A 16,241-nucleotide genomic window follows, 5' to 3' on the forward strand; every position below is an offset into this window, starting at 1 on the left:
ATTATTATTATTATTATTATTATTATTATTATTATTATTATTATTATTATTATTATTATTATTATTATTATTATTATTATTAACATTATTACTACAGTATTATTATGATGTATTAAATTATGTATTAATATACTGTATATATATATTGTATATGTTATTACAGGTAAATAAATATTCATTTATATCATAATATAAATATTATTTGTTATTAATAGACACATTCAACGTTTTTTGCCAAATTTTTCTTTTATTTATTCAGTATTTATTGTATAATAATTTACTTACTATTCTCTCGTATTGTATTTTTAATAAAAAATATTTTTTGTCATATTGTATAAATCATTGTGAAAAATCTCACTAATTTTTAATAAAAAAAAGTTACTTAAACTTTATGTAGTAATTATTGCTTAAAGTCAATATTTTTTATGTAAATCAAATCATGACTTTGAATTAATAAAGCAAGAAAAAGTTTATTTCGCAATTTTTATACTGTATATAAGTTATTAGCTTAATTATGAAATCAAAATAGCGTTAATTATTTAAAAATTATCAAATTAAACTTATTTTGACAACAATTATCTGGTGTTGATTTGTGGTCACTAGTGTTTAGGTACTACTTCATCAGTACAGTTGCACTGACAGTCATAGACATACCAGTGCTTTAAGCCGTACGGGAAGCCGGTGTTTGGGATTGACATTTCATGCAACACTAAATAGTTTATAATATTTTTTTATATAATATACCGTATTTAATCATTATTCCTAATAATTGATGGGAGTTTTAATTACAAAAATATATATTTATAATATAGATTATTTTGGTTAAAATTTATAGATATTATTACAGTATTATGAAAATATTAAATAATGAAATATATACAAAAAAAATTGATACCAAAAAATTCAAATATTAGTTTCATAAGTGATATGCAATAGAATTACTTTAATTTAATTACGAAATCTTTAATTAATTATTTTAAAAAGACATTTCACATAAATAGAGTATATACTGTACATATATAAATTGTATATATATAATAAAATAATATAAGTGTATATTATTATTTTATTAATAAATAGATAAATTAACAAAATAAAAAATATATTTAAATATATTAAATAAAAAAGCATAAAATTATAAATAATTAAACGAATATAAATCAATGAAAAATGTTTAAGTAGTTGTCATGCATTGAAAACCACACAAAATGATGTTTTTAATGAAACTATAAATAGTGAAACAATTTTAGTTATAGTATTAGTATTGAAAACTATATTTTCTTATGATTTTTCATAGTCTTCCTAATTATTGTCGCTTTTGGACTCTTTTGTTATTTAATTTGTTAATAGTGTCGCATAACTTATATCACATGAGATTGTGTGTCAATTAAGATATATAAGTTGAGTCTTCTTTGGGATATCATATTCGTGGTCGTCATCCATAACCAAACTTCTGATATTTTTAGTCTTCAAGTGTTTGGCTCGCAATGAGTTGATGGGCACTGGTATGCCTGACGGCACCAAATCGTAATCAATGAGTGGATCTTTTTTGCTAATTACAGTCGTTTTAGTCATTTCAGTGGAACTCATATTTATGTATTCAGGAGTGAATACTACTCTTTGATAATAAATATTTCGGATGCGATTTGGCTTTGAAGTGATCATTGATTGCGATCTCTGACAGTCTGTTAAACCAAAAACATATTATTAGTAACAAATTAATTAATATTAAATATACACTGATTATACTCTTATAGACTTAAACCATAACTTTAACCCCATTGACCCAAACATTAAAATTTTAATTAATTAATTAATATTTAATTTTTTTTTATTTAATATTTATGTCTAAATCAATAATTCACTGCTCAAAATAATTCATATATTATAAATTAGTATCAATAGTATAAATTTTATAATTTTTAAATAAATTATAACTATATAGTATTTATAGTTACAGTTTATCTAAAAATTATAAAATTATTTATAAATAAAGTATTAATAAGTTTTAAATTTAATGATTAATATTAACATTAAACAAAATTTGTTGTTAAAATTTAAAATTTCTTAGTTACTAATTGACTAATTAAAAGATTAGTTTTAAATCAGTAAAACCATTTAGTTTAATAATAAATAAATTACATTAAATATTAAATAAAGACTTAAACCAATTGAAAATAATTGTGAGTTTCAATTGTAGTAAATGAATGTTTGGACCAAATTTTTCATTTATACATAAGTGTCACATTTGATGCAATTTTTCCACTTTTTTTTATCATTTAATTTTGTAAATGTATATTACATACTACTATAAATTATATAAGGCATATACAGTACTACAGTACACACCTTTACAATTTACTTTACACAGTGTCTATATTTATGGTAAGTTAATGTTTAAAAATTTCGTCTCAAAAATGTGAATGCACTTTGAACTTATACTGCATTAATTTAATAATGTAATTTTTCTAATAGTAATAAAAATAGTCAAACATATATACATTATATTTTTCAACTCAACTATTAAAAAATAAAACTAATTTTATACAGTATATAATTTACAATAATATAAAGTTATATTTATATATATATACTGTATATATTAAAACTTTATTAAAACAGACTTATATTATATTAACTAACATATTATATCAAACCGATATAATCTCATGTATTATTATATTATTATTATTTATTTATTAAATATATACAAATATATTATTTAATAACTTCTGTATATAAATTGTATATTTAATAAATAATATAATATTAAACATACCTTTAGATGAAAGTTTATGTTCAAATTGTTTGACATTTGGTGCGGAACTAGACATCAGTTCCTTATTAAGACATTTGGTATCACTTTGATACACATAATAAACATTTTGGTCCGTATTGTTGGTCTTCTTGTAGTCAAACGATTCATTAAATTTATTTGTTTTAGTTGTTTCAGTAATCGACAAATTCAATGGTTTGGTCAACGATGATGTCCAGCGTATCCAACTGTCCCCATGTTTGCAGTGATTTGTTTTATCGAATTGTTTGACTTTGACTTTGCATTTATTTTGTTTGTAAATCAAAGACACAGCGCTTCCCATTTTGGTATCAATTAGTTTACAAGTAGTTCACAAAAAAAGAAAAACATGAGACCAACTCTTCAGAGACTAAATTAGCAAAAGTTTGGCACTAATGTCGTGAACAACAAAAAAGTTTTTTCCACTAAATTATTGATGAATTTGTAATCATCAAAGTTATCGACAAAAAATCTTTTGGCACTGAAAATGACTAAATTTTAAGTTTAGATTCAAATTATCGCCATTTTTGACGATTTTGATGCTTTGATTCACTGGAAAACCACAGGAATTGCCAAATGAGACACAAATGCAATAGAAATGTGTCGAACATATTATACTTGAATACTTCATACATATGCTAATGTCGTTACTTTCTATTATATATCAGTCCTATAGACACTCCGCCTAATACTCACTTGACATTTAAACACTACATATAATGGGATAAATTTGAACATTAATTTAACATTTTTATCACGTTTTTACACAAAATAATCAAATTATAAATTTAATTTAATTATATAGTTTTGAGAAATCTGATTTTTTCACAATAATGATAGAATTAATAATTTACATAATATTTAATCTCTTTAAATTACAATTATAATAGTTATTAATATTTTATAACTATAATTTATAATAATATTGTATAAAATGTACTGTATATACTACTGTATAACAATATATAGATACATATGTTAGATAATAAATAAGATAGTATACTGTATGTAAGTCGCTAAATTTTCTGACTAATTTTTTAATTTTAAAAAATATTTTTATTATAAAATATTAATAAACATAATAAATGTAAATAATTTCAATAAATAAAAATCAGTAATTTTTAATTCAGTGTTTTAGTACAAATGTTTTTATACCAAATGTTGATAATTATGTTTATTTCAGTGTCTTATGAATTACAGTGTTTGTAAAGTATTGGCCGACAGTCTATGCTTACAACTGTTAACAATCTTAATGGTCTTGTATTGCGTTTCCGGGAACTTATGTGTTATGAATACAAAGGGGATGATATCCTACACCTCCCTGAGTCATATGAGATCCTCTTTTTCTATATGTGTCGTTCCCCACACTCCACACGTGTTCAAATTTGTCGGCACAAAACTCACACCTTATTTGGCACTTTTCAAAAAATTAACTGTAAAAAGATTTACAAACATATTATAGATTGATAAAAAAACTGACAAATTTACCATGATGTTTCATTGTTAAATTGTAAGCAAAATATATTAGAAATAATACATAGACATCAAAATAATTTGATAAAATCATGTTAATAATAATAAATAATAAAATTTATTATTTTAATTATTTAAAAAATTTGAATATTCATTTCGATTTGTTTATTATTCAATATATATCGGTTTTATTCGTTTTTAATTCTAATATTAAGTTAATATTAAAAATTACAGTAATTTTATTAATTATTATTAATATATTTTACTTAAACAATTAAATGCTAGTATTATACATATTATAGACCTCAAGGGCAAAATTTATTATAAAATATAGAAATAAAGTTGAAATATAAATGATTTTTTATTTATATACAGTATATATTCAGACATCAATAAATCTGCAATTATTGCATATTTTAAAAGGCGTAGATTATCTCTACAGTTATACTATGAGAAACATTATGTCAATTGTTTTTAATATTTTTTGAAATTACCAGTTATAATAATTATTACCGTAATTACAATACATATTTGTATATAATTTATTACATGATTTTCGTTAAAATAAAAATATTGTAAAAGATAAACTAAAAAATAATATCTTAAAACATTATTACCGGTACATAAGATTTACTTTTTTAAAAACATCAAATTTTCGGTAAAAAACTAATCGGTAATATAATTTAAACTTAGATAATAATTGTCTTTTAAGATTAAATATAATGAGTTGAATAATGTTTTTAAAGTTTAAACCGTATTAATAATGGTTTTTATTAAATACAATGTTTGGCAACAAAAAAATGGATTCGTTTAGACTTTTAACTCGTTGTGGAACTCATTTTGAAGCTTCAGTAGAGACTTCTTGATGCGGAGTGACGTCAAACGTGACGATGGGTTTTGAGACCACGACTCGTGAAGTATTTTCTCCAATTTATACAAAATCTAATAAAATAAACCAATAATTTAATAAACAATTGTATATAAATACAGGTAATTATTTAATCTTACATTATTTGATTTGAATCTATCAGGTATTTCAGGTCTCTGTTGATCAATGCATACAATTTTTCTCATATCATCAAAGCTCGGGTCGTTTGGAACACAATTATAATAAGGAACACAATAGTCGTCAAAACAGCCGTCAACTCGAGTACGACAAACCACTTCCCATAAGACTAGCGCTAATGAATAACTGTTATAAAATTGAAGTTAAATTAAAACAAATAATTAAATATATTCTAATTACGGTATATATAATATAATTTATTCCTCACATGTCAGCCATTTTATATGATTCAAAGATATCGCTTTTCAATGTCTGGTTTAGTACTTCGGGAGCCATATATCGTTTAGTTCCAACCCTATGATTCTCTGCGACGTCTAATTTACCGGTGGTTTGGGTGTGAATGACAGCTAACCCAAAGTCGGCTATACAACAAGTGTACGTGTTTTTCATTAATATATTCTTCGACTTAATATCCCTGTGAGCGATGGCAGGCTTTCCTAAGCCGCCAAATATTTCTGTGTGTAAGTGAAGAATACCAGAGACAATGGACAGTATAATTGATAGCATTTGTTTGATATCAAGTGGAGTCTCAATTAAGTAGTCATAAAGTGAACCCAATTGATGGAAATCAGTGATCAGCCATAACTGTGTACACGAGTTATATGAAGTAACATCAGAGCCCAAAAATCCTAATATATTTTCGTGTCGAAGAATAACAGTGCTATAGATTTCTGTCTCTCTATTCCAAGAAGCCTCGTCTCTGCTGAAGAATATCTTGACGGCAATGTTCTGTGAGAAGCGAATGCCGCGCCAAACCTCTCCAAAACGACCCCTTCCTATACATTCATACAGCTGTACCTGTTTGGCTAAAGTTCGTTGTATAAGAATTAGTTGTCCAGAACCCGATCCCGAAGACATTGAATTTTCAAATGAATCTCTTGATAAGCTTTCACTGGCAATGAATCTCTTGTCAATAGTTGAGGAATCGTTGTTATATTTCTTGTAATCATAATAACTGCTCGATTCCTTTTGGCTGCTTTTCCAGAGATCTAATTCTTTGCCTTTTATTGCAATAATTCGTTTACTGTTAGCCAGCAGTGGCTTAACAGAGCTACCACTACCTCCAGAACTGACTGTAACATCGATTTTTTCTTTGTCTGAATTGTCTAATTTGAGCGGAATATTCTTCTCGACGTACAGACTCTCGTTTTGCGATTTCTTTAAATATCTAATTTTTAAAAATAAAAAATAGCAATAATTATAAGTTTAAAAATTAGCGGTAAATAAAACATTTCTTTATTTGTTTCATACATTTTATATCGTTTATAAACGATGTATAAAATGACGAATAAAACAATGAATACAATTAATGATGTGATGAGAGCTACCAATAGATGCGATGAATTCATAGGAAAATGACTGTTTTCTTCTGTTTTAACAAATAAACAAATATTTAGACAACAAATGGTGACAAACAGATCCTAAATAATACCGTATTGATTGGTGGGTATATTGAAATAACTCGGATGTAATTCAAGATTACATAAGTCATGTGTATTACAACACTCAATCGTTTTTGGCACGTGATGTGGCACTAAATGACCTTTACACTGTCACCATAATTGATCCAAACATTATTAAACTGTCGACAACAGAACAGGTCATATAACAAACCTGAAGGATGTGAGCGTCATCGGGAGCCAGACATCCCATTGTCTTTTCCAACTCGAGCTGATCCGTCTCTCTGTTCCAGACCTGTTCGACGGCTGCAAAACACATGCCATTTGTCTTAATAAGACACGTGCCGTTCGGGACATTGCCGGGACAGTGACCAACACATTGACACACCAAAGCTGGTAATCAAAAGACAATCATTAAATTTGTTGGACATATGTCTTAAGCAAATACAATAACAAACCCATTGTTTTCTGTCGACAGTTGACGACTGATTCACAATCAAGACATTAGACACCAAAACTGTTGAGACAATGTGTCACTTATATCAACAATGGCTAAGACTATAGTTGGGAACCAAAGTCCACACAATTATTGTATTTATTGTCAACAAAACAATACTTTTTTTAAGACACAAATTGATTGAATTTTTTAGTTTTAAACCAAAATATTCGCCATTTTTTTGACTAAATTTTGCTTTCATTCAAAACCATTGAAGTGAAGGACAAAAACAAATATTTTATTGCTATTTGTTTCAGTCAAACATCAATTATGTTTGCAATTGTCAACAGAAAGTTAATACAAACTAATAGAGTGGGACTTAAATGTAAAACATTTGTCGACGTTATTGATGAACGAGAATGACATACGTCTACAGATGGGAACAGAAGTGCGAAATCTATTGGATTTTTGGCTTTAGTTTTGGATTAAAGTTTGGATCAGTTTTTTGATTGACTTTTAAATATTGTTTTAGATTTGGTTTATTGACATTCATTTGATTTATAGGATTAATGTATTGATTTCAATGTGATTATCGCTAATACCTGATTAATATGTCATCACTTTATTAATGACAAAAAATTTAAAAAATAAATAATTTATTATTTTTACAATCAATTAGTTGTTGTCATTAAGTATTGAATACTGTATTCAATACTGACGTGACATTCAATTTGGATGTAAATAACTGTTTGATTGATTTGAGACCAGTTTTGTACTCAATTTGTACTCAATTTGTACTCTCAGTTAAAGTACAAAATTGTTAACAATATTTGATTTATTTTTAGTGATAAACACTTTGCAAATGAATTAGTGATTGCATTGCCATCGATGGCATACATCATGTATTGAATGGTCAAACAAGTGATGACTTAGTTTTTTTTATCACTTATTTGTGTCTAAAAAACGCAATCAATTGGCGCTGAAGATGTTTAAACAAATGAATGTGTTAACCAAATGGCAGACAATTGTCTGTTGCAAACATTTGGACACAAAAGTGGTTTCAATTCAACGACGTTGTCTCTCATCAAAAGCTAAGATAACAACTCATTATTCAGTAGTTCCGCGAAATACTGACAACCGCTGGAAAGACATTAATATGGAGAGAGTTGTCGATGAAACCGATGTAATGTTTAATCAATAATTTCTTCTTTTATGTCATTAATTAATTTGAATATATTTATTGACAGATCGTTGTGGTCGGAGGCGGACCGGCGGGTCTTTCGGCTGCTATTCGACTGAAGCAATTGGCGAACAAAGATAATAAAGAATTGAGAGTGACTTTAGTGGAAAAAGCGGCACAAATTGGTTTACATACTCTTTCGGGCGCTTGTATTGAACCGAAAGCTATCGACGAACTAATCCCCGACTGGAAGGACAAGTCAGCGCCTTTGGACACACCGGTCACTGACGATGTTTTTCGATACTTAACTCCTACGGGTTCGATAAAATTGCCGGTTTTTAAAGGAATGCCAATCTATAATCACGGCAATTATGTGGTGCGGTTGGGAAATGTAGTCGAATGGTTGGGCACTCAGGCCGAAGAATTGGGTGTTGATATATATCCGGGAATTGCTGCGTCTGAGATACTTTACGATCAAAATGGAAATGTTTGCGGAATTGCCACTAATGATGTCGGTATTAGTAAAGATGGTGCACCCAAATCCTCATTTGAAAGAGGAATGGAATTAAGGGCCAAATGTACTGTTTTTGCTGAGGGGTGTCACGGAAGTCTTGGCAAACAACTGATGAAAAAGTTTGATCTCAGAGCTAACTGTGAACCACAATCTTATGGCATTGGATTAAAGGAAATTTGGGAAATTGATAAATCATTACACAAACCGGGTAGAGTTGAGCACACCGTTGGTTGGCCTCTGGATAAGGATACATATGGCGGTTCATTTCTGTATCATTTAAATGAAGACATACCTCAGATAGCCGTTGGTTTCGTCATTGGTCTCGATTACAGTAATCCATATTTAAATCCATTTAAAGAATTTCAGCGCTTTAAACTTCATCCGACTGTTAGACCGTATTTTGAATCTCCAAATTCAAAGCGTATTGCATACGGAGCCCGTGCTTTAAATGAAGGAGGATTGCAGTCAATACCAAAGTTAACTTTTCCGGGCGGCTGTCTTGTTGGGGATGAGCCGGGATTTTTAAATATGCCTAAAATCAAGGGAACGCATAACGCTATGAAAAGCGCAATGGTTGCCTCCGATACCATTTATGAAGCATTCAGTGCAGACAAACTACAGATTGGTTACGAACCAAAAGAATATGAAACCAATTTAAAAAACAGTTGGGTTTGGAAAGAGTTGAAAGCCGCAAGAAATGTTAGGCCTTCGTTTCACACTAAACTTGGACTCTATGGAGGAATCGCTTACACCGGTCTTTTCTATGTTGGCTTAAGAGGTTACGAGCCGTGGACATTGAAACACGGCGGACCCGATTACACAAAACTAAAACCAGCCAAAGACTGCAAACCTATTGAATATCCAAAACCTGACGGAAAAATAACCTTTGATTTATTATCATCGGTGGCGTTGACCGGAACCAATCACGAATCGGATCAACCGCCACATCTGACACTAATGAATGATGACATTCCTGTCGAACGTAATCTGAAGATCTTTGACGGACCAGAACAACGTTTTTGTCCGGCGGGTGTTTACGAGTACGTGACTAATGAAAACTCTGATGATATGCGACTTCAAATCAACGCTCAAAATTGTATTCATTGCAAGACATGTGATATAAAAGATCCGTCGCAGAACATCAATTGGGTCACACCTGAAGGTATTTATCACATAACTTATGTCTACCGGTAATCAAACGGTTTTCACTTATTTTTTTTATTTACAGGTGGAGGTGGACCCGCTTATTCAGGAATGTAATTACAATTTTTTAAAAAAAGATTTTATTTTAAAATATTCACAAAATAGTTATAAATATATTGATTATATATATAAATAAAGTTAATTTTATTAATTTATTTGAATATTTTTGTTATAAATCATGTTTTTATTAATTATACCTATAATATTAATATGTGTTAATATAATTATATATATATTAATAAATTAATAATATGAGTGATGTGTTTGACATATTCATAAGTGTTAGACATTTTATTTGAGATAAAATTTTTTGAAAAAGATTATAATCAAAATTGTCTTAATTTAAACTTGAAATACAAGGACTTTCGCCTAAATATAAGCATATAATAGAAATAACAGTTGTATTTAAATGATAAAAGTTATAAACTTTTAAATGAAATCATAAAAACTAAAATCATAGCATATATACAGTACATACAAACAGCACAACAAATGAATTATATTTGTTGGCATTTACTCCGTTACACTCGTCATCTCTTTTTAGCTCATATATGCATTTGCATCCCTCAGCCACTGCTCGGAGAGTCTTCGATATACTGTTTCTCAAATTGAAAGCAATATAGTTATACGAGACGTGAGATGAGAGAGGAGTCTATATCTCTCAAAGGCGTGAATCGTCCAAAAAAAGTGAAGTGAGAGGAGAGAGAGAGAGAGAGAGAGAGAGAGAGAGAGAGATAGACTCTCAGTGCAAACATAATTGTCATACAAACTATAAAATCACTACTAAATCATTAAACAACTTGTCATTCATTTGTATCGATAAAATTCAATTTGAAATTATAATATGTCTGTCTCTCGTAAATCTACATTAATAACATTGAGAAGGAGTAATCAGTCTCAGCCCTGGGGGTTCAGACTGGCAGGAGGTGTCAATCAGGGACAGCCATTTATGGTGCAAAAAGTAAGTATATTTTTTTAATTTTATTATCATATTTGAAAATATATTTTGCTAAAAGTGTTGTATTATAAATATTAATTATAAAACATGCTATTATTTATTTTTTGCTATATTTAATAAATATTTACATTGTTTTATAAAAAAAATTATTAGATAATTTGTGATTTTAAAATTTGCATATTAAGCATGGTAAAATTTAACATGAAAATTCGTAAAAGTAAGCATAAATAAACCTAAAATGAAACAAATGTTATTTTATTTATTTTTCTTTTAAAGTAAGTTTTAAACTAAAAAATAGTTCAAAAAAAGAAAAGAAATAAAAAACGGTTTATAAAAATCTATTTAAAGCATCGGTTGTGCTGTCAATTGTGTCGTAAAGCTTATGTATCCAACAAATTATAAATTAACTTTGCTATTACAGCCAATTTGAATTTTACAATAAAAATTATTGTTTATAAAAACTTTATATTAGGTCATCCCTGATAGCATTGCGCACAAATGCGGTCTACAAGAGGAGGACCTATTGGTAAGGATCGGCAATATTACGCTTAAGAGGTTAACACATGAAGAGGTTCAGGAGATAATAATACGATGTATTAGTACTATTGATCTCTTTATCATCAGGTATTGATTTTATGTCATACAAACAAAATTTGAAATTAATTTTTTAATTATTAATAATAATAGTTAAGTTTATAAGATTTTTAATTCTAATATAAAAACTTTATTATTTGTTTTTAATATTTATAAATTTGAATCAAAGAAAATATTACATAATAATTGAGTTTCAATTTTTATTTAAATAAGTATTGAATCTAAAATAAAAATTAATGCATTTAAATGTTGTCGAATACAACATTGATTTGATATTTATTGCATTTCTTTAATGAGTAAAAACAAATGTTAAAATTTTTGTTGGAAAATCATTTTTTGTTAGTAAAAGTGATTGATTGATAGATACAAAAAAAAATCTATGATAATTGTGCCAAATGACTGATTTATTTGAATAAACATTAGTTGTAAATAGTTTATATTTTATATGTTTATGTGATGATTTGGCAATTAATTTTTTCAATTATATTAAATTTTAATATTAAATTTTAAAGTTAATTATACTATACACCAATATTTCTAATACTATAGAAATTAATAACATATACAGTATTATCTTTAAATAAGAATTATTAAAATATTTGTGATTACAATATATTTTTGTTATTATAAGCCATGAGTTGTATTAACAAAATATATATTATTTGATAATTGGTAATTTGTATTATTTAAGTTTATACGATTGTGTATTAATAATATAATAGATATAAAGAAATCAATTTATTTTTAGGAGATGTTTGTGAAATACGATCCTCTGTTAGGTTCAAAAACATTTTGACATTAAAATGAAATCAATTATTACTCCTTTAAAGAATTCAATCAGATTTGTAATAAAACTGATGTAAGAAAAACAGAATTTTTATTTTTAGTAATGTTTTCATTTATAGCCACAACACTCAAACTCCCACTCAGTTTACGTCAAATTTCTTAAATTCTTTGCCATACAATCTATTCAATCTTTAAAACACTTTGTTTAAAATAATTTTTATCGTAATAATATATTTTTTTAATATATAATCTTATAAATAATTATAATCAATTTAAAAATTTTAAATGTACAAAAATTATTAGCCACACTAAACCATTAATAATTTTAAATGTTTTTAATGTTTCTAATTTTTGCGTGTTTACAAATAGCAATATTTTTGGATTGTTATGAAAACATATTATTATTTTTTTTTTAAATAATAATAACTAATATTTACAGTGAATAACAGAATAATGTCAGGGATGTCTATTTACAGCTCTGTAAATAAGGCTTAACACACCTATAAATTTGACAAATTATTGATTTTAAATGTCAATACTTATTCAAAAAAATCTTGTTGAAGATTATAGTAGATTTGTATTTCAATAAATTATTTTAGCAAAAATTAAAGTTAAAGTTGTATTTAAATTTAAAGAACTAAAGAACCCGAAGAATTGGAAAATGAAAATCCAATTTTGTTGAAACAGACAGAAGTTAAGCATATAGTCTACACCAATACTGGTCCTAATGTTATCACTTCTGGTACCAAATGTTTAACCGATAAAATGTTAAATCAATTAAAAGACGACAATCACTATAAGACAAATTATATGGTTTATAACAATCCTTCATCGCCTCCAATGCAACCGTTTTATGTCACCGAAAGAGAAAGTGAGTGTTATTATCGATGTTATAAAAAGATAAATAACAAAATTATTTATTAAAACTATCAAAAAGTGTTTGAATGTAGAGAATATAGTTCTTCTCCGAGTCAATCAAAATCACCATCGAGTGGACACCCATACTCTCCAGTCATGTCTCCAACCATAATCAGCTATTACAAGCCAGAAGAGCAACAGTGGTCGACGGGATTCAATCAGCCAAGAGATACCCGAGTTTTTGCTACCGGATATCGACCACAATCTGTAAGTCCTGTTCAATGTTCGCCAACTATTCCCGGACTAAATGATAAGCGAGTTTTTGGTGTATCAAAGAAAAATCGTTCACCAAATAGTAGTAATGTTATAAATGGAGAATTAAAACCCACTCAGACATCATCTGCAACACCAAGTCCTACACACGAAGCAAAAATTATAGCACATCCGCCTCCCGTCTCTCCGCCACCCGTTCATGATATGAGACAAATGAATATAATTACTGTTCAGCAAAATAAAAATCAAAAGTCGATTATTAAAACACAAGGAAAACAGTTTTTTGGACGACCGAACCAGAGATCAGAATTTAATAAACCAGAAACTCATAGATCCCAAAGTACTGAAGATAGTCGTGAAGTCAAAGATAAAAGAGTATTCGCCAACAATACTGTTCCACGACTACAACGATTGGGATCATGGGATGAGTCTAAACCACATTGGAAGACACCTTTGCCTAAAATGGTGACCGGTAAGCCTGAGGAAGCTGTCAATCAACTATTGCCATCACAGGCACGCAAACAGCAGACATATATAGTGCAGACACCACCGACTGAAAAGAATTGGCGACCGCCACCAACTGGTTCTTCGTCACGAAAAATAAGACCAGTTTGGCCACCACTCGATCATAATCAACAATATGTATCTAAAACTGGATTCGATACGAGTGGACGAGGTTTGTGTTGTCATTAAAATTAATTGAAATTTTCATTTAACAAATAATCAACTCTTCTTTCAATTGACTTTTCTAGAGTCTCCAGTAATGCGCTATGAATGGCGCGCAGGATCTGTTGACAACGGTATTGATAATCGCATGAGACAATCAACACCACCACCGGGTCGTTTGCAGCAGACATGGAACCCGAGAAGTGGTTCAGTAACTCCGCCGCCATTACCTTATTTACCGTCGAGACGAGTCAGAGGCACTGCGTGGCCGCCACCGAGTAATTGCAATATATTTTTTTATCAATGAGTTAACATTTGACTTACAATTTTTAAAACTATTGTTTTAAAGGTAACGCCACTCCTGCCGGTTGTACTGTCGTTAAAATACAATCACTGCCCGGTTCTCGACGATCATCGCAAGACTCTGACTTCTATCCACCCATTTATTACCATTCAAACAATCAATACGGCGATCAAAGTTATCATTACGACACCGACTAAGAAGACAATCAATTTTAAATAATTTGAAAATTTTTAGTTATTTTAATTATTAATGAAGAAACTCATATATTTATGAACAAACAATTTTATAATTGAAAATAATATCGCTTTAGAGTTTACACACTAAATAAATGATTAAATAATGATTAATAATTAATATAATGACTCTACAAAAAAAATAATAATAATATTTTAAAATTACAATTATGTGAACGCACTTTTTCAATACATATTATATCTATATATAAATTATATATATATACTAACGATTAATTAATTTAGTATTTTTGCGACTACTGTACTATGTTTTGGGAAAAATTAAATGATTTTAGTAGATATATGTTAGACACAAAGTTTTGTTGCATTTATTTTATTATTATTTTTTGTTTTTATTTATTTTAGTTTTATTTATTTATTTTAGTTTTTTATTTATATTTTTGAATACTTGTTATTTGAAAATCTTCATGACATTTGACACCATATGCAATAATAATAATAATAATAATTTTAATAGCATACAATATAATAATGTGATTAACTGAGTTTTAATACTATTATTATCGGTAATTTACATACAGTATGTATTAACACTGTAATATATAATAATGATTTAAAATACTGTATTTATAATTTGAATAAACAAATGGATAAAAATTTAAAACGACTTGAAATTAATGTGATTTATTAGTATCAAAGTTATAAAAACTATAAATTTTGAATTAGTCTATTTAAACAAAATAATATATTATATAATAATTTATAAAACGACAAAAAATAGCATAAATAGTCTATGGATTTGTATAGTAAGTATTAATATAAATATCATAAACTAAAGTATTGATAGTATAAAGATTTTATTCCTATTAGTTTAGATTAGTATTATTTTAGTATAAAAATTGCTGTTAAAACATAAATATTTATATTTACTTTAAAACCTCATTATTAGTTAAATTTGAATGAAAAATACTGAATGTATGTCTTGTTTTATAACTAAACAATACTAAACCAAAGTATAGGCAAATAGTTTGATGGAGTGTTTGGCGAAATGCCTTTCTTTCATAAATTATAACCATTTCATTAAAAAAATTCATTAGTTTAATGTCTTTAACACAGAAAAAAATAAAATAATGCTTATTCTGTTAAAATAAATTTAGTAAACATTTCTATTAGTCTTTAGATAGTTAATTGAAATTAAAAATTAAATCTCATTTAAATACAATATAATATTTTTACAAATAATATATAATAACATTACACTTTCAAAATATATTATCTGAAAGTTGGCAAAGAGTTGATTAATATTCAAACATAAGTTGGTTTTTTAGTAAATTCCGTTTAATTATTTTTTAATACTATTTTTAAATTGTTTTCATTCATTGACCTAATCTTTTAATTTTATTTTAGTTAATAATGAAAATAATTTACGATTTAATTTGTTAATAAAATGCAAGTTATTTAATTTAGACATTACTATTTTACCAGAATTATAATAAAATCAAAATATCAATTTATAAATAATTTACTGTTTATAAATTGTGT

General features: G+C 27.4%; 4 protein-coding genes across 5 annotated transcripts; 2 read left to right on the plus strand and 2 right to left on the minus strand.

Annotated features, from left to right (window-relative positions):
- Positions 1-1,190: 1,190 nt before the first annotated feature.
- Positions 1,191-3,493, minus strand: LOC128965618 (uncharacterized). Its single transcript, XM_054312347.1, has 2 exons — positions 2,780-3,493; positions 1,191-1,685 (listed from the first exon to the last, which is right to left on the minus strand). The coding sequence occupies exons 1-2, from the start codon at positions 3,096-3,098 to the stop codon at positions 1,384-1,386; spliced, it is 621 nt and encodes a 206-aa protein (XP_054168322.1). The 5' UTR covers positions 3,099-3,493; the 3' UTR covers positions 1,191-1,383.
- Positions 3,494-4,897: 1,404 nt separating this feature from the next.
- LOC128965615 (activin receptor type-1-like) lies at positions 4,898-7,454 on the minus strand. Its single transcript, XM_054312345.1, has 7 exons — positions 7,192-7,454; positions 6,948-7,126; positions 6,766-6,883; positions 6,585-6,702; positions 5,542-6,501; positions 5,276-5,459; positions 4,898-5,209 (listed from the first exon to the last, which is right to left on the minus strand). The coding sequence occupies exons 1-7, from the start codon at positions 7,193-7,195 to the stop codon at positions 5,078-5,080; spliced, it is 1,695 nt and encodes a 564-aa protein (XP_054168320.1). The 5' UTR covers positions 7,196-7,454; the 3' UTR covers positions 4,898-5,077.
- A 512-nt stretch (positions 7,455-7,966) lies between these two features.
- Positions 7,967-10,185, plus strand: LOC128965651 (electron transfer flavoprotein-ubiquinone oxidoreductase, mitochondrial-like). The gene is made up of 3 exons (XM_054312391.1): positions 7,967-8,352; positions 8,417-10,025; positions 10,092-10,185. The coding sequence occupies exons 1-3, from the start codon at positions 8,155-8,157 to the stop codon at positions 10,121-10,123; spliced, it is 1,839 nt and encodes a 612-aa protein (XP_054168366.1). The 5' UTR covers positions 7,967-8,154; the 3' UTR covers positions 10,124-10,185.
- Positions 10,186-10,677: 492 nt separating this feature from the next.
- On the plus strand, positions 10,678-14,724 carry LOC128965294 (uncharacterized). 2 transcript variants are annotated; one of them, XM_054311948.1, is made up of 7 exons: positions 10,678-11,027; positions 11,497-11,648; positions 13,040-13,275; positions 13,342-13,529; positions 13,599-14,211; positions 14,288-14,479; positions 14,551-14,724. In XM_054311948.1, exons 1-7 carry the CDS (start codon positions 10,911-10,913, stop codon positions 14,700-14,702), a joined length of 1,650 nt encoding a protein of 549 aa, XP_054167923.1. In that variant the 5' UTR covers positions 10,678-10,910; the 3' UTR covers positions 14,703-14,724. The 2 variants fall into 2 exon arrangements, with proteins under 2 accessions (XP_054167923.1, XP_054167922.1); XM_054311947.1 differs by having other exon boundaries at positions 13,342-14,211.
- The last annotated feature ends 1,517 nt before the right edge of the window (positions 14,725-16,241 follow it).

This window comes from Oppia nitens, unplaced genomic scaffold (assembly GCF_028296485.1).
Source record: "Oppia nitens isolate AA-2021 unplaced genomic scaffold, nextdenovo-longstitch-racon4-pilon3 scaffold17_pilon_pilon_pilon, whole genome shotgun sequence".
Taxonomy (NCBI): Eukaryota; Metazoa; Arthropoda; class Arachnida; order Sarcoptiformes; family Oppiidae; genus Oppia; species Oppia nitens.